This window comes from Euprymna scolopes, chromosome 26, assembly GCF_053919585.1.
Source record: "Euprymna scolopes isolate OS-2025 chromosome 26, ASM5391958v1, whole genome shotgun sequence".
NCBI classification, from domain to species: domain Eukaryota; kingdom Metazoa; phylum Mollusca; class Cephalopoda; order Sepiida; family Sepiolidae; genus Euprymna; species Euprymna scolopes.
Window position 1 is genome coordinate 33,837,037 of NC_136507.1, and position 19,251 is coordinate 33,856,287.

The following is a 19,251-nucleotide window of genomic DNA, read 5'->3' on the forward strand; positions in this document are numbered from 1 at the left end:
TAAATCTCTGACGATAAAAAAGGAACCCTGTTTCAATTTCAGCCCGAACCGCGCAGATATCTAGCTACATGCATTTATTACTCGAAAGCTTTATCTCTCTATTGCAGATATTGACGGTGTGGGACTCTAAGAAAGCAACCCCTAACATATGCGTGTGTCAAAAGCAAAGATACTACATTGAATTTCCGACAAAAATGCATAAAGAATGGGGGCGACTCTGTCGAAAGATATACATACAAACGGTCGCTCGTTTGAATAGTACCACTCCCGCCTTCATAGCTCTTCATCTTTTTGAGTTAAAAATAAGATATTACTTTTGGAACACTCTTGGTATCACAAAGCGTGCTCCGAACGCCGATACACAGCTATCGTCCACCGCTGGAAAATTACATTGAGGATTGTAGTGACTATATAGAAAAATAAATTCTTGGGCACAAAAGGTTGCTCGTTTTAACGGCACTGCTCTCACCTTCGTGGCTCTTAAACATTTTTAGTTAAAAAAGAGTGGGATCTACTTTTTGAACGACACCTGTATAGAGAAAGATTCATAGACAGACAAATAGATTGAGAGGTAGACAGAGATAGAAAGAGAGAATGAAATAAAGTTAAGAGTAAATCAAACGTGCATGTTCCCCCGTGAGTGCACATTGAACGAGACATAAAAAATGACTAGGTTCAGCATCCCCCCCCATTTAGCCCCCAAAGTCCCCAGCGGACGTCAAATCCTAGTGAAAAAGGAACAAACGATGCAGTTTTAGGGCTTAACATATGTAAATTTGAGTTCTGCACCACGCAAAAAAAAAAAAAAAAAGAAATGACTAAGTCCATCATTTGCTCCCCCCATTTTGACCCAAAAGTCCGCAAGACCTTAACATATTTAAATTTGAGTTCTGCACCATAAAACAAAAAGAAATAACTAAGTCCATTATTTGCTCCCCCCTATTTTGACCCCAAAGTCCCCAAGGCCTTAACATATTTAAATTTGAGTTCAACACCATGCAAAACTCCTAAATAGGCGTACACAGAAAATTTTGGACAAATATGGTAAAATAGTCCCAAAAACTGAGTGTTTTTATTAGCCCCAAAAGAGCCCCTGGAGCATCCTCAAGCGTTATTGCGAAGTATAGACAAACAAAATTATATAGAAATCAGTTGGTTACAACTTTTCAGAAAGTTTTATAAAAATCCAAGGCATTAATTTTTTTAATAAGCTCAAAAGTGTCAATTTTAGCCATTTTAACATGAAAGGCACCGCTAGGGGGCAACCGGAGTTTTCCTGGAAAATCCGTTCGGTTTTACTCATATCATGTTTAATGTTTGTGCAAAATTTAAAAAAAAAATCCAAGGCGTAGTTATTGAGAAAAGTGCGGACAGACGAACGGGTGAACGGACAAGGGTGAATTTACAGGTCCACTCCCCTTTTGTCGAGGGACCAAGAAATTCTTGGGCACAAAAGATTGCTCGTTTTAATGGCACTTTTCTCGCCTTTGTGCCTCTTAAACATTTTAGTTAAAAAATAGTGGGCTTTATTTTTGGAACGACACTTGTATAGAGAGAAATTCATAGATAGACTTATGGATTGAGAGATAAGCAGAGATAGAAAGAGAGAATTACATGAAGATAAGGGTTAAAAATAAAAGAAAGGAGAGAAACAGAAAAGAACAGAGAGAGAGAGAGAGAGAGAGAGAGAGAGAGAGAGAGAGAGAAGGGGTATTGAAATGTTGGAGAACGTCAGGACGTATCCGTCTAGACGTTTGCAACTGAGACATGTCCACCCGAACGCACTCGTAACAATAATAAGTTTTGAAAGGGCTTCCTTTGAAGAAACCGGTTGTCGTGGTTGGAGGGTAAATTATAACTTGTGTTGGTGACATGTCGCTCTGCCCCGGGGCGCCGTGTTGTAAGCGACCAGGGTTGGTTAGGATGGCTGTACCATTAAAGTCAACTCGGTAAAAATGACCCCAAGGTCTAACAACGGGGCAACTAGCGCTTTTTGGTGCAGAAAGAGAAGCAGAGAGAGAGAGAGAGAGAGAGAGAGAGAGAGAGAGAGAGAGAGAGAAGCAGAAAGAGAGAGAGAAAGAGAGAGAGAGAAAGAAAGAGAGCGTGAAGTGGTGCAAGATAGGGGCGGACGTATGAAGGGACCGTGATAATCATTATTCTCTGTAGGAAAACAAACAAGGCCAACAAAGCTAAATTAGCTTTATGATAAAACAAGCTAAAACAAAAAAGAAAACGAAAAAAAAAATAACCAACTAAAATAAAAAGAAACAAGAAAAAGTACGCCCATCCCTATGCTGAAAAAACAAAAAAACAAACAAAATATATTTGCTAAAAACTGCATTTGACTGTTTTGTTTTACGGCGTATCAAAAACATTGTTTGTTCTATTTAATGCCGAAATTAGTCGTTTTGGTAAAAAATATTTACAATTAGCTTAAAGTCCTTAATATCATTAAATATTTATTCTATACTAGAGGGGGCGCTCGGCGTTACCCGAATGTTTGGGAAAAAAGTGGTAGTAGTCAGGCAGGCTCGAACCTTTGATGCGAAGGCGGAAAAGAAAGTGAAAGAAAAGCTGGGATCTTACCGCAAGGCTAAGACACGAGAGGAAGCGATAAGCGCTCAAATTTATCGATGTCAATCAAAAAATTTACTTGAAGTGAATAAGTTAAGAATCACGCAGGCACAGAAATGAAGCTTGGGAAAGTTGATTGCCTTTCTGGAGGTCCCGGCCGGTAAGCCGGCGAACTGATCCGATTCGATTAGTTTCGCTTTATTTGTACGAAAAAGACGAACAAACACGCGAAAGCACGGAATAGCGTGAATTTTATAAAAGTCGATCAAAATTAATGTAGAGACGACGTCCGTTTGCAAATCGTACATATTGTAATCTAGGGAGTATATAAAAAGTTTTCCAAAATAGTAACCCTCTCGAGAACTTGGAAATACAAAAAACGCGTGCGTCACTTTTGCCTTTATATATATAGATTGCTTAGAATTATGTTTTGTTTTACGGCATATCAACTATTTAATCCGAACATTATTCATTTTGGTAAAAGTCTGTAATATCTTCAAATATTTATTTGTGTATTCATTCTTTTTGCGGACTGTTATCCTTATCTCCATATCCGCTGTTGTTTTACCACGTTTCGGCCAACTCATCCTCTTCCCGTCATCAGATGATTGGCTGAAAAGTGGTGAAATAACAACTATAAAGATAAGAATTGCAGTCCGCAGGAAAAAACAAATCCACAATAGTTTCTTTGATATGACAGGGGCGCGTTCGAAATGAATGTTTCTGTGTTAAGCACAATTTCACAATGATAATTGACTTTTTCTTTTTAAACATAAATTCAAACCATTATCACCGCGCAGACAATAAAGCAAAAATACTATATTGTGTCAGAAGCAAAGATACTACGTTGAATTTCCGACAAAAATGCATTAAGAATGGGGCGACTCTGTCGAAAGATATACATACAAACGGTCGCTCGTTTGAATAGTACCACTCCCGCCTTCATAGCTCTTCATCTTTATAAAATCAACAGTAGGTTCTTTGATATGATAGGTGCGCCTTCGAAATGAATGTTTCTGTTTAGAGCAATTGAATCATGATACTTGATTTTGCATTTTAAACTTTAATGTAAAACATTATATACATATATATATATATAATTATTTACTATAATAATTATTAAATACCTACAGACATATATATATATATATATATATATATATATATATATATATATATATGAAATAAAAATTACAGTTAAGTTTGCCCAAATGATCCAAGATGGTAAAACTAAAGTATATTATAAATATAAAAGAATTAAAGAATAAATATTAAAGAATATATATATATGATTCTATCTAGTTCTGGGTTCTAGCTTTATCCTGAAAGGTGTATGTGAACGGGAATTTATATATCTATCTATAATCTCCTCTTAATGTCTAATATATATATATATATATATATATATATATATATATATATATATATAATCAACTTAGAGATGAGTATTGGCTGAAGAGAGCTGGGTATGGATATCTAAAACTGTCCTAATTATCAGGCTTGAAACCGACGGTACCAATGACTTATCTCATCTAACAACTTTCTGTACACAAAATACAAAATATAAATACGCTCTTATTTTTCGGATTTTCCTTTTAATTGAGCACTGGATTTATTTAAAAACGAATCATATATATAATCAACAGTAGGTTCTCTACAGTGCAATGTAGACTACAATATATTGTGAACTTAGTCACTGCAAGAGGCATGTGAAGCTTCCTCCAGGTGCATCGCGATTGGTCCCCAATTAGAGCAGGCAATCAATCGATTTGATTGAAAAAAAAATGGGCTATTTCATCGATTTAGATGACATTAAAATATGGGAGTGTGAAGCATTCGTTCATTATTCAATCCCGAGCAACGTAGTGTCACCTTGATAGTACAACAATAATATTAAGGACGATGTGGGATATGGATAACTGCTGTGCGACCACACGATTCAACGTCAGAGTAAAGAAAAAAGATGTGATTAGCAGTTCGAATTAGACAAATATTTTATTTTATTTTATTACCTCGTTTTTAGCCTCGCTATCGTAAACAAATATGTTTACTCTGGCTCATTTTCGCCACTGATGTCAACTCGGTATGCAAGGCCAAAGAAAACTGGCATTTCGATAATTAGTATTCTCGTAAAAAAATGTGATTGTGTTTATCGTTAATGAGAGCATATTTTCTGTTTTTGAGAACTTGAGGGAAATACATCGATTGCTTTTTTTTTTGAATAAACGGCTGGCAATAAGTTCGAACTGGTGGCAGGAGATCACGTGTTGACATAAAAACGCAGAATTGAAGTAGTCGACCTTAAGTAGCAGTCAGTTGGCAGTTAATGCTGTCGTATGGAAGAATTGTGGAATCTAATACCACGATTAATCAAAATCGGATATGTTTATGAAGGTCTAAAAGAACTCGTAGATATGGGTTAATGAGTGTGAGGTTGTCACCAAGACAAAGGCATAGTGGTCGTTGGAACTTGGGAAGAATTTGATTATTTAAATAAGCGAAACATAAAAAAAAAACTTGATTACATTGGACTTGAAGACGACCATGTTGTTATTTGCTGGAAAGCATGCAAACGAAACCGATTTCCACAGGTGGGCAGTTCTAAAATAATAACCTTTGTTCATGGAATTTGCCTTCAGATTTAGTCACATACACCGAGTATGGAAAACTGTGTATAGTAGCTAAACGGGTGTTATTGTAAAAATGTGGAGTTGGGATACCACAGATTAAATAGGTGAAACATTTAACCGATAAACTCTTAAACTTCTGGCCACATAACACTGAAATTAACAAGAAACAGGAATCATACAGAAAGGATGGTCTACACCGAGTAAAATCTTTGTCTGGATGGACGTTTAAAGCGTACCAGAATATCATTTCAACTGACCGACATATTTCCATCACTTTTGCGCATGTGCAAATTCCTTCATAGCTTTACGTGGTTTAATTTTAAATCTTAAGGTTAATAGCTCAAACAGAAGGAACGCGACTAAAGCGCTAAATGGTTTGGTTTCGATTTCATCTGATGACATCGAAGTCGTATTTTTAAACTTTTAAACTTTTGAAATCACTACTTTATATTAATTCAATAGAGACTTTGCTAATTAAACGAATAAAATAATACGCTAAGACAATTCAACGTTCGGACATCAATTATAACCATTCAACTTTCATGAAATCGTTCGAACGTTTAAGACATTTTTTATGAAGTAGTCACCGCCTATCAAGGCACGAAAGTCACTCTAGGATAAAAGTTAGTGAATTTAAGGTGGTAGTTTAGTAATGTAACGTAGTACAAACGTTTGGATACGGGACCCAACACGCTGTATTAGTCTACGTCGCAAAGGAGACAAAGAGGAAGAAAAACTCGAACCCCCTTTTTTAACAACGACATTTATTTCTTTATTCTCCCGCTACGCGTGACTTCTCGTTACTGTTGTGACGTTTCTTTCGTAATCTCTTACGTGTTTATTAAAGTGCTCTCTATCTCTCTGTAATTGTTATAATCTTTTTCCATACAGTTAAGTCATTTCGCATTCCGTGCGTGCGCGTTCTGTTACAGTGGTCGTTAATATTGGATATTGGGCATGATATTTAAGTGGATGGCTAAACAAGCTGTTTAGTTTGAACTTGAAAACTACTATATTTTAATCAGACGGAAAGCAGACTAGTTAAAGTGTGTTCCACATGTGCAGTGCTTGCGCGGAGCACACAAGAATTATGTGCCAGTGTATGAGTCTGGCCTACCTGCGGCGAAAAGCAAATCCGGGATGTTTCGATTGCAAATCAAAAGTCTACCAATAAGTTTCATCCATCCTACCGACAGCCTCGATGGAGCTTCGCTCAACGGCTATTAAAAAAAGAAACCGATATGTCATTCGGGGGCAGTTGAAAAAGATTGCTCTGTGTTACTGGCTGCACATGCGAGTGATTAAATACACGAATCAGTTAATAAACCCATTTTTTTTACATACTACGATCTGGTCTTCATTTTTAATCGTCACTTCCTGTGTGTGTTGTCATTGATATTTCTGTATTTCTATCCCAACTACAAGACGAGTCGGCAACGACGACAAAGCGACTATAAAAAACGTAAAACCACCACATATATATGTATAATTCTTTTAGTTTCTTGTTGAAAACGTTATAGTAATACTTGGTCAGTATAAAACTTTATAGTCTCGTCCGGTTAATTTGTCTTCATATTCACATGGCCTATTATGCTATAGAAATACGTGTTTACTTCACGAAAAAAAAAAAAGACGCAAAGATACGGTCGCTGAGAGTTTTTATAAACGGTTTTGCTAGAAAAAAAAATTGACTCCAAAGAGAAGATAATGTTATATTTGTTAAGCGTTTACTTCCTAACTTTATTTTCTAACATAACTGAAATAAGTGACGCAGACGGACAGCAACTCAACATTAGATTCCAGTTAGATTATTTCTACATTATTAGTCGTTGGTTGGTTGGTTGTGTTTTACGGCATATCAACCCTTTTCAGATTATTTAATGCCGAATCCAGTGATTTTTAAGAAACCATTTTTTAATAGAATATGTTTTTTTTTTTTTTAAGTCGATTTCTATTTGACCCAGAGTTGGGGCCCTAAAAGTTACTACCATTCCGGGTCAGAGTGGACCTGGGAGCAATAGAAATTAAAGGGTGGCTCCACACTCCCCAAGGCCCGTACGCTGGGGCTTCACCATCGGATATAGTTTAAGGTCACATCCAAGACCATTATTAGTCGTGTCACATTCGCAAGGCTTACATTGAAAAAAAAAATGTTTCTTTAAGATGAAGAGGAATATGCGGTATTTTCACATAGATGAATAGGTGAACGTTTCTAGCACATGCGCAGTGGCTGCACATGTGGGATTTTAGCCAGTGAGCAATAAAGAAGTTGGTTGGTTGGTTGTTCTTGTTTTACGGTATATCAACCCTTTTCGGGTTATTTAATGCCGAATCCAAAGATTTCGAAGAAAAAATTATTTAATAGAATATATTTGTTGTTTTCAAGTCGGTTTCTATTCAACCCATAGTTGGAACCCTAACAAGTACTACCACTCCGGATCAGAGTGGACCTGGGAGCAATGGTAATTAAAGGGTGGCTCCACACTCCCCAAAGCCCACAAACTGGGGCCTCACCACTGGATATAGTTTAAGGTCATATCCAGGACCCCCATTGAGGGACTTTTACCCTCTGCAGGGGGGCAGTCAGTGTATTCTACTGCCCCACCGACAGGGCCCAATGAAGAAGTATATTTAAATTAATGTTTTTTTTTCATGGTCACTTTACTGTGTGTGCGGCAGTTGATCTGTATCGTTTGATCAGCCTTTGACTGTTGGTCATCTGTTTAATCAAGACGAATAAGACGCGTGCATAGAAAAACGAGGAGACTAGTTAGCGGTTTTAAAAATTTTATTGGGAAAGAGAAATTCGTTCATGATGGGAAGAGACAAAAATTAATTATTTATAAAAAAAAGATGAAAATGAATTTCTTTTTTATTTGCTTTTCTTACTTAATTTTAAGGTTAAGATCAACGAACGGACAATTTCGAGGAAAATCGCTTAGATCCGTACCTTCTCTACCACCAGTAGCAATGGCCAAGAACACATTGCCTGAAAGTACTTCTTTTAAACTCCTCGGTCTAACGTTTACAGGGAATATGAACTGGAATAGATACATTGAAAGCATTGCCAAGGCTGCTGCAAGGAAGATTGGCTCCCTCTACCGTGCTAGAAAACTACTTCCGCCTGACAGTATCCTCTATAAGGCAACCATTCGCCCATGTATGGAGTACTGTTGTCACATCTGGGCTGTTGCATCTGCTGCTTGTTTCTCGCTCCTGGACAGGGTCCAAAAGAGAGTCGCCAACCTGATAGGTCCTGAACTGTCATCTAGGCTTCAGCCTCTGTCCAATCGACGAGATGTTGCATCCCTCTGCCTGTTCTACAAATACTTTAATGGTGAATGCTCTGACGAACTGCAAACACTTGTACCTCCCCGACGTAACTACCCCCGACAAACCCGACAAGCTACTAAGTCTCATCCCTTTACAGTAGAAATCCCTAGGTGCAAGAAAGCCTTTTACTCCAATAGTTTCTTTCCCGGAACTGCGGGTCTTTGGAACTCCCTTCCGGGATTCTGCTTTCCCAACTGCACTGATATACAGAAGTTCAAGTGTAATGTGAACAAACATCTTTCTACTAACCTCCCTTCATAATGATCCTGCTAATTAAGTCCCTGATAGTAGCCCCCTGCTTCAAAGTGGCATTGTGCCTTGTTTGGGGTGAAAATTGAATTAAAAAAAAAATTTCAAGGTACATCTAGGGTGGCCGCTTCTTCGCGGCGAACCGCTTTGAAAATTATGTTCCTCTCATTGAACACGTGATCATTGCTTACGAAATCATCGAAACTTGCTTCTATGTTATTTTGCCTAGGAAGTTGACCCCTGAAACATCGCATCCATCTCCATTTGCTGCCAGGTTGCCCCGATATGCACCTCCGAAACTTATACTAGTTAACATAATCTCTAATTAACGGCGTAAGATCCCAACATAAAACAACTGAACACAGTCGTTTGTTTTTGCCACAGGTAAAAATGACCGAGCAGCGGTCTAATTCGTCGCCAAGCCGACCCGACTTGCATTTAATGTAACTTCTAAAATGCATACTAGTAAACTCTAATACTGACGTAAGGCCCCACTGCATAACACATGTTTGATAATGAAACTGATATCGCAAATCCCAAAGTCACAGGCAGACGAAGCAACGTCTAGTGAGACTAAGACACATTTAAAACTATTCCTTTAAAAAAATTTGTAGATGAATAAAACATAATTCAATGTTCTTGCCCAACATCCCGTTGTACCCTGCTGTTAAAAGCTTCATAGATATGTCTGCTTGCATAGACAGAAATAGATTTTAATTCTCTTCGCTTCAAAGTGATTGGTTCATTCGGCGCATAAACCTAAGCGTTCAAACAAAAAATTAAAACGTTGACTTGGTTCTTAAAGTATCAAATCGTATGACAAGCAGAACGATCATCTTCTATAATGATTTCTTATGTAATCATCAACACATACTTTTAGCGTAATTTCTGTAAGGAGCCGACCCCTGAACCAACACATCCATCCCCGTTCATCGCCAGATTGTCCCGACATGCACTTCCGAAACTCATACTAGTAAACCTAATCTCTAATTACGGGTGGAAGATCCCAACGTACAACATATGAACACAATCGCCTGTTTTCTTTTTTTTATTTTTTTTTAACAGGTAAAAATGACCGAGCAGCTGTCCAATTCGCTTCCTTGCAGTACATGTATTTATCTTGTATCAACATTGTCGACATGAATCTCACTGACAACACGAAATTGTTGTCCGGGATTGACCACGAAGGATCAATAACTTTCGAAGCAGGTCGGTAAGTACATTCGATTGAGAAAATATCCTTTGATCTACAGCAAATATCTTTTGGTCAAGATCAAAGTGTAGTATCTGTTCCGGCAGATGCTGCACTTAGGATGGTTTGTACCAGTCAATGGAGGGGAAACCCTCTATACTGGGACAATTATTATTTTTGGTAACCAGAGTGACCCCTTTTAGGGGAGCTGGTTTTTACCTCACATTAAAAACGGCCTTGTGCCTAATTTGCTCAGTGGGGGAGCAAATAAATACCATCTGTTCCGGCAGATGCTGCAAGCTATGACTAGCAAAGACCAGCTATGACTAGCAAAGACCAGATGTGGGGGCAACCCCACATGCCTGACCTTTAACCAGCTCCCATTTCCCACCTCTCGGGAGCTGGTCCCCTTTTTCCCTTCCCCCTCCCTTCACTCCTCACATTAAAAATCGGCCTTGTGCCTAATTTGCTCGGTGGGGGAGCAAATAAATACCATCTCTTCCGGCAGATACTGCAAGCAAAGACCCTATGTGGGGGCGACCCCACAGATAAGACCTTGGTCAATGTAGGGGAAACCCTTCATACCAATTGTCACTATCCAGCTCCCCTACTCCCCGGGGAGTTGGTCCCCATTTCCCCTTCACTCCTCACATTAAAAATCGGCCTCGTGCCTAATTTGCTCGGTGGGGGAGCAAATAAATACCATCTGTTCTTCAGATGCTGCACTTCCATTTCTTGTTCTCTTTCGGTGGAGGATCAGTCCTTCACGACTGAGACAATTTTTTATTTTTATTTTTGTACCTTTTCTCCACGTTAAAAAACGACCCTGGTGTCTAACTCTGTCCCGTGGGGAGGCATGGCAAATAGGGACAACAAATATAAAATGTAAATTCATTGTATTATTGTTGTGGGGGAAACCGCCCTCTAAATGGACTCAACCACCGTCCATATAGGTTAGATAATAACAGGGTTAACAGTGTTAATAAACTATCTATCTATCTATCTATATATCTATCTATCTATATATCTATCCATCTATCTATCTATCTATCTATCTATCTATCTATCTATCTATCTATCTATCTATCTATCTATATATCTATCTATCTATCCATCCATCCATCCATCCATCTATCTATCTATCTATCCATCTATCTATCTATTAATCAATCTATCCATCCATCCATCTATCTATCTATCTATCTATCTATCTATCTATCTATCTATCTATCAAACGAGAAGTGGACAACACCATCGACCTTTCTAGGCTAAAAAGAGAAATATTGTTTTGGTTGAATAAGTTTAGCTGAAAGTTAATTATGAAAATAGTTAAATGATATGTTTATAGATTTATCTGTAATTCGCTATTAACATAAGAATTTAGAAACCCAAAACAATAATTGATAAGCGACACTATATGCGCCACATTCGGGTAGATGACCAGAGGTCGCGTTAAGGAGACGTGTTTTTTACTCGGCTACGTCACTGGAACTGAGAGGTCAAAGAGGTCAAAAAGATTAAAGCAAAAAGTTTGGGTTTCTTTCCACAAAGGTGTGCGGACGTGCTCCTAGAAAGCCGTGAAGCAAGGTTAGACAAAAGGAAAGCATGGAGATACGCAAACAGACTCATGTGTGAAGACACTGAGACATCTGGTTTTAGCATCGTAAATTATGATATGAAAACAGAAACGATTCTGTTAATAGTCGCGTAAAGACTACATTTTGTATTAATAAGGTTATCGACTTTGTTAGATTAAAAAAAAATCGTCGCAGCTTCCTTTTTTTTTAAAAAATGTTTTGATTTAATAAATAAAAATCGCGTCCTAAATTATGAGATGAAAAAAATGAACGAATCTTTTAGTAAACGAGAGTTGTCTCCCTCTGTTCAGTGACAAACTGAAAAACAATGCATTTACATTTATAAATATAAAGTCGTTGTCTTATGTTTCACAAAGAAGAAAAAACAGGTATTTCTTAATCGTCTTATTGTGTCGGTATGGTGGGCTGTTATCACAGCGCCCAACAGCAGGAAGACAAACGACCTTCAGACAGAAAGGTACGAAGCTTCTTCTTCTATATTCACCCCGGCTATACAACATATATCCCAGGTAGGGCTCTAGTTCCGGAGTTATCTTCGCTTGCTCGGTGGAACGTAAAACAGTCTTTTTTTATTCTGTAACATTTTGTTTGCCTTTTATTTTACACGTCTTGTCTTTCACAGTTGTTCTGTCTTTATTGTGGCTTATTAAGAACCATAACAATTATTGACTGTGAGATTAATATATATTTTTTTGGGGGGGGATAGTTTTATTTTGTGATATATATATATATATATATATATATATATATATATATATATATAATTATTTACTATAATAATAAAATGCCTACAGACACTAGTGTTTCATCCTTTCGAGAATCCTCAGTGCAGGGTGTCACGATTAACACCACTCGACGGATTCGAACCCAGCAACACAAACCATCTCTGGCTTGATTAGCAAAGACTGTATCCATTCAGCTAGCATTAACCGCGTGAAATAACGTTCAAACTAAACATTTTATTTTTAAATGGTTTTTACGTCAGTCAGAGTGATCTAATCATTATATGATGATTTGCCTATATTGACTGACTTTTAATTCAACTGAAAGTGCTCAACGATAAGAAATGAATTTCTTAAAGGGGCTTATATATATATATATAATTATATATATATATATATATATATATATATATATATATATATATATATATATATATAATTATAAATCTCAAATGACCTTGTAACGGGTTTTGTAACCACATATCCAGTTTACGATTTCCGGTTGCGAATGCGTACATAAACATACGCGACTAATTGTTTTATTTTTGTTTTTTTCGCGTTTTAATTATCCAAATAAACAATTGTTAATACTTTCTGTATCTATTTTACATCATTCATTTCCGGATTACGTTTAAGTTATTTTAACGCAATTTTATTACAAATAAATCTACTTTAACCCGTTTAGCATATTACAGCGGCGATTTACCGAACGCCTTCTTTTTTTTTTTTAAATATATTCTCTATTAAAAAACATTCATGCATTTTCCTCTACACTACCAACATAAATAAATATCTCGAAAATATATATTTTTTAATTTGCATTACAATAAATAATCAACGCGACAATAAAGCGTATTGTTTTACTGTGTACGTTTTCAGCGTCCCAACTGGTTTTTACGCGTTTAAATTATCCAAATAAACAAGTGTTAATACTTTCTGCTTTTTTTACGTCATTCATTTCCGCATTGTCTTAATTAGTTTTATTGACCTTATTATTAACAAATAATTTAAATATTTGACCCAATGGGTCATGAATGTTTGTTTAAAATAAATGAAAAAAAGTTACATTTTATTTTCATTTCCTATTTAAAAAGGCATTCTTAACATGGGGAAAGTGATTTTTTTTTAACTATTCTGTACTTTCAACTAACAATTTAATTAAAAAAAAGATATATTAAAATTTGATTTTAACTTTAAGTATTATGGTATCTGCCCAGTTTATATTTACATATAAGTATGGAAAACCACTTATAATTCAATGGCAGTAATATTTTTTTTCAAAAATAAACAAATATAAACAGAACATCTCATAGAAATATATGTGAATATTTTTTTCATTTTAATATACTTTCATAGAAATATTTCTGTTATGTCACAAAAACTATTTTCTTTACGTCACAAGTGTCACGCTCATACATTAATATCATTTCTAATATATACATACTGACTCAACAAGTCACGGCTAGTCTAGTCTAGAATATATATATATATATATATATATATATATATATATATATATATATATATATATACTTGTTTATTGTTATATAAACACATCCTGCTGAATAATCTTCATTCATTGAACTTTTGAATAGTCAAGTCGCTGCCTGATGATATCTATTGTTTGATTGAAACAAGTGGCTATTTGTAGCAGCAGAATGTGACCATGTTTATATAACAATAAACAAGTATTATCAGCTCTTTTTATTGAGCACTATCTAACAACCTCGTTGAATTCATTAGTCCATTACTTTTGAATAAAAAACCCGAGTATATATATATATATATATATATATATATATATATATATATATATATATATATATATATATATATATATATATATATATAAAATTGCCGCTTATCTAGGTTCAGAGGTCACGCAACGGTTAAGGGTTAATGTGCATCGCAATAAAAATGTATAAGTTAATTTATTTTAGAAGACGATTCTTCAAGGACATGTTAACGTAGGGCTTTAAAACGACCCTGTGCTATTCAGCCGAAAAGTAGTTCCGTGGAATTTTATTACACAGACGAGCAGTTCTAGGATAAAATAACTCTGCTCATGGAATTTTCGTTTAGATTTAGACACAAATAGAGAGTAAGGGAAACTGCTGCTAGTTGTTGTAGCTAGTCGGGTGTTTGTCGCGAAAGACTTACAGGAAGGAACCATTGAGTGCAGCTCAGTGGAGCATCTGCCGTGAAAAATAGCGATGGAGCAGAGATAAGGTCGCAGCGTCTCTTAAATAAAAAAGAGGCAGAGAGAGAGCGAGAGAGAGAGAGAGAGAGAGAGAGAGAGAGAGAGGGGGGGGAATAAACATTACCCATTTCGAATTCTACTTTGTATTCTGTCAAGGCAGGAAAGAATGATCAGGGCAGCTCATCTCTAGATGTGGCAACAGTACTCTATCGATACTCACCCTAGACGCGTTGAATCGTCTGCCTCCGAAGCAAGAAGTTTCATGAGAGTATGAAATTGACAAGCGATTCCCAGTCGCATGCATATCCCCGTTAGAGGAGATGACGACGTTTGGTTTTTGCAACTCTTGCAAAGACGTGTCGACGTACAGTTTCTGGTTTTACCAAATTAGTCACCCATCTGATGGTGGCCAGACTCAGCTTTGCTTAACTCGGGTTATTCAAAGAGAACCGGTGTGTCAACGGATTGATAATTCATATTACTTGGATTTGAGTATCATTTTCACATCTCGAGCGATGTAAATTCAGACCTTTTTCAGGTTATTTTGTCGGACTCTGGAATCTTTCTGCCAAACTCGGAAATTTGTATGGAATTTCAAACAGAATTCCTTATTTATTTAACTGTTCACAGTAAACGGTAGCGTAATGGATAAAGTACTATGTAAATTCAGTCGTAAGAGTTACAATCTTTTGGAGGTTGAAGATTCAATCCTCAGTGCGAGCGACACTCAAAATAAAATCGAGAAATTACTTATGACTATTACGCAGTCATGGCTGATGGAAGGAGAGCATGCTGTCCCCTTAGATGAAATAAAGTTTTGTCTTCGAAATTTCGTGCAGATTCCCGAGTTCGACACAAAGATTCCTGTATTCAACAAGAAGAATTTGAAGAAGGTCAGAGGTTACATCGACCACGACGTATTTAAAATAACACCCAAGATAAGAACAGTAGTTCAAATAATCGAAATAATATGAATGATAATTAATATGGTTAAGTAATATGGTTAATTAATATGGTTAATTACTCCACTCACTTATATGGAAACGTATTGACAAAACATGAAAAGAATTAGTAACGCGTTTAATTTTATTTTTAGCCACACTCAATATTTTTTTAATTAAAAAAATTATGTTGGTTCAGATTAGAACATGTGTTACTATTCCATTTAAGATATGAGAGCATTTATCAAGGCCTTAAACCATTCGAGGTTACAGATTTCTTTGGTGTATAGATTTATATTTGAATGCTGACGAATGATATGAATATATGGCCGAACTCACGGTCACACACCGGTTCTCACAGGTCACAGAATTAAAGCGATGTTAAGCTTGACCAGCGCTAAAATGGATGACCATTTGGTAAGATCAGGCGCTGTATGCGCTTTCAAACCTAATGTTATTCGTTCCTAAGATACACTGATGAATTCGTGCAGTGCTCATGCGACCCCTGAGGATTAAAGGATTTTCTAGGAATATATTGAGAGAATAGAAAATCTCCACATGCCGAGATCTAATTTGCTATGCCTGATTGGAACAGAGGATTGCATCATCTAAATTGAATCAACTCAAACAATCCCCTTCTTCGTATCTCCTAGACATAATTGCAACTATTCAAATTAGCAATGATGCCTACTAAAAAGGCTGCATCAATAAAGCTGTTAGATATTCGTGTACTGTAGATACCATTAAGTATCTCTCTAATAGATCAAACCATTCTTTCACGTGTGATGATCCTCAAGCGTTCAAATATCAACATTTCATTTTTAGTAAACGAATCAGATTTTTTCAATAATTAAAACAGGGTGGTCCACTTAAAGGTAGCTCAGAAAATGGAGTAAGGATGAGGAGGAAGAACATTCTTTTGTTATTTAAATTATCTCTAGTTTAATAAAAGATGCTGGCAGTGCTCAGCGTTGATATCTATGCATTTCTGAGCACGTTTAACAACGTTTGCAGATACTGCCTGTAGATCTTCTCTTGTGATTCTCCTGATAGCGTTGGTAATGTTCTCCTTTAGTTGGTCTAGAATGTGAGGATTATTTGCATAAGCGTTTTGTTTTAATGTCCCCCAAAATGAAAAAAAGGCCAACTCAGAAAATAGTAACGAAAGCCCGTTTTTCATTAACATAGGTAAGAAATACTTCAGACTAGTAGGCATTGGAAGTAAAAAAGCGTTGCAAAGTTTACGTTGTTAAATGCAGTAATCCATTTCCTGTCTATCTAGATGTACTTAAAAAGATTAAACTGAAGCCATTAATCGAGGTAAAGAATAACTTTGAAATAACGTCTCGACTGATTCCATTACAACTTTCTGATACTACAGTTCACTTTTTATATCCTCGGTCAGTGGAGAAGAACTCCTTCAATGACTGGGGCATTTTTTACCAACGTGCCCCTTTTTGTTGGGAGCTGAATTTCCCTCATATTAAAAAAACGACCTTGTGTTGCCTCGTAGGAAGGCTAGTAAATAGACACTTCATTTCGAGTTATTTGAGGATTTATTTCCAACAGTTACTTAACTTTGATTCAGGGGAGAAATGCGAGTAGTGATTAGGCAACCTTTTTTTTCATCGTAAACGCCTCTCCGAGCAGGCATTATTTTACAATGCATTCAATGTACATTTAGACACTAAAGAGCCAGTTAGATTTGAAAAATCTACACAGAGATATCAAAAAATATTCATTGTATATTTTAAAAAAAATGTCATTTATTTATTTATTTATTTATTTTAGAAAAGACTGCTTTGCGCCTGTCGGTTTCTCTAACAGCAAAAGATCAGCTCGATGTTGCAATGCTGTGAGTATTTCTTGTTGTATACATGATCTCTACAACCTGCCCCTCCTCTGCTAGTGCAGTAGACTGTTCCGAGAAGGAGTCTAAGAATTAAGCATGATTTCATATTTTCCCGCTTTTGTATGTCAAATTATTGTGGAATTAAACTTTCCTAAAGTCTAATAGACCCTCGGATTTTTATTAAATTCCTACAGTATTTATCACACTTTACGATTTTGTTTCTTTTCGTATAAATGAAGGCGACATCTCTTATTAAGGACCTGGAGGATCAGCGTGTTTGTATGAACGACAGTGAAACCACAACGTGCGAATTGGTAATATAGAAAAGACAGAGTTAACTCCCTTGTATGATATTCATTTCTAATTATTTACTGTCAAGTCGTGAGATCTCAGAAGATACCAAACATTTTCCTAGTTCTCACGAGATTCGAGAAATATCACTGACTTGCTTCTTCTTTATTGTTGGAGTGATCCTTTTTCGGATTTCTTATTCGACCCACTCAGGAAAATCTAATTGAACGACTGTACGTAAATCTTCATGTGCCCAACGCCATTATTAATTGCGTAATAATTATATGCGTCCGTTTCTTTATTTGATATTGTACTGTTGCTTGGTAGAAAATACTTCATTCAAAATCCTAGGCTTAACGTTCACAGAGAACATGAGTTGGAACAGATACATTGAGAGCATTTCCAAAGCCACTGCGGAAATGGTGGTCTCTCTCTATCGTACTAGAAGTTTTCCTAGCTTTTTACGGAAATATTTCGCAAGTATAAATCATGTAGAATATCTGCATGAATATGATTACAAATAATAGTTAACTAAAGATGATCATCTCATAATAAAACCGAAGCAACTAACAGGGAATTAATTAACATGAATGTTTAAAAGAATATGCAAATTAGCTAGATCTTTTGCAGATGAATGCGATTTCACGACCCATATATAAAAAAAGTTGTATTTTCTTTTTAAATAAATAGAAAAAAAGTTTTTTTAATATGAATATCAATACACACACGAGAAAAACAAATTATAAGAGTATATATATATATATATATATATATATATATATATATATATATAAAACATATCCATATTTTTATATTTGAAAGAATCTGAGAAAAATATTTATAAAGCCAATTTCGACGCAAAAGATTATATTCTTTTCAATAAATAAATATTGAAATTATATATATATATATATATAGATATATTACATAGGCATAACCACTTATTAAGGCCCAGAGACCACTCGAGCATAAGTGTTAAGAGTGTACAGTAGCCATTTGGACAATATAGTAATCGTTAGTAATGGAAATTCGGTAAATTTGTTAACAAGTGGAACGAATCACCAAGAACTTGTTTACGTTAGACTTGAAGACAACCATATTGTAGTCAGCTGGAAAGCAGGAAAACGGAAGACAATTCCACAGGCGTGCAGTTCTAAGAAATAAGCTTTGTTCATGGAATCTACGTTTAGGTTTAGGCACAGATAAAGAGTGGGGGGAATTATTGATAGCGTTTTCAGCTAGACGAGTGTTTCTTGTGAAAGTTTGGCGAGGGGGGGACCATAGATTGAAGCTCAGTCGAACACTTTCCATGAAAATAACGATAAAGTAGCGACAAACTCGCAACAGCTCTTCTGTGAGAAAGAGGTTGCAGGGAAGAGAAAAGAACATCTCCTACGAGGCTACGAAGTCTATTTTGAATTCTACCAAGGCAGGACAAGTCTTTTCTAGCAGCTCCTGACCAGATGTGGCAACTATGTTCCATCCTTGGACGTACCTGGCTCTTATATAGATAGAGAATTGCATCAGTAGTGAGATATCTACTGGATCGACAGAAGGATCAGACCATTTTTCCAGCGGTCTTAGCAACAGATTTGGTGTACGTGTTCCATTTAAGATCAGGAGTAACGGCATATAAGTAGCCCTGTCCATTTGAGGAACGGTATCTACC

The 19,251-nt window shown here is 36.2% G+C and overlaps 1 protein-coding gene across 1 annotated transcript in view; it reads left to right on the top strand.

The window, feature by feature from the left end:
* LOC145247979 (protein SpAN-like) overlaps nt 1-19,251 on the top strand; it is a 301,691-nt gene that overhangs the window by 118,857 nt on the left and 163,583 nt on the right. The window contains exons 4-5 of the mRNA XM_080109637.1: nt 9,852-9,999; nt 17,231-17,294. Coding sequence (XP_079965763.1) covers nt 9,852-9,999; nt 17,231-17,294 — 212 coding nt within the window. The remainder of the gene's footprint in view (nt 1-9,851; nt 10,000-17,230; nt 17,295-19,251) is intronic.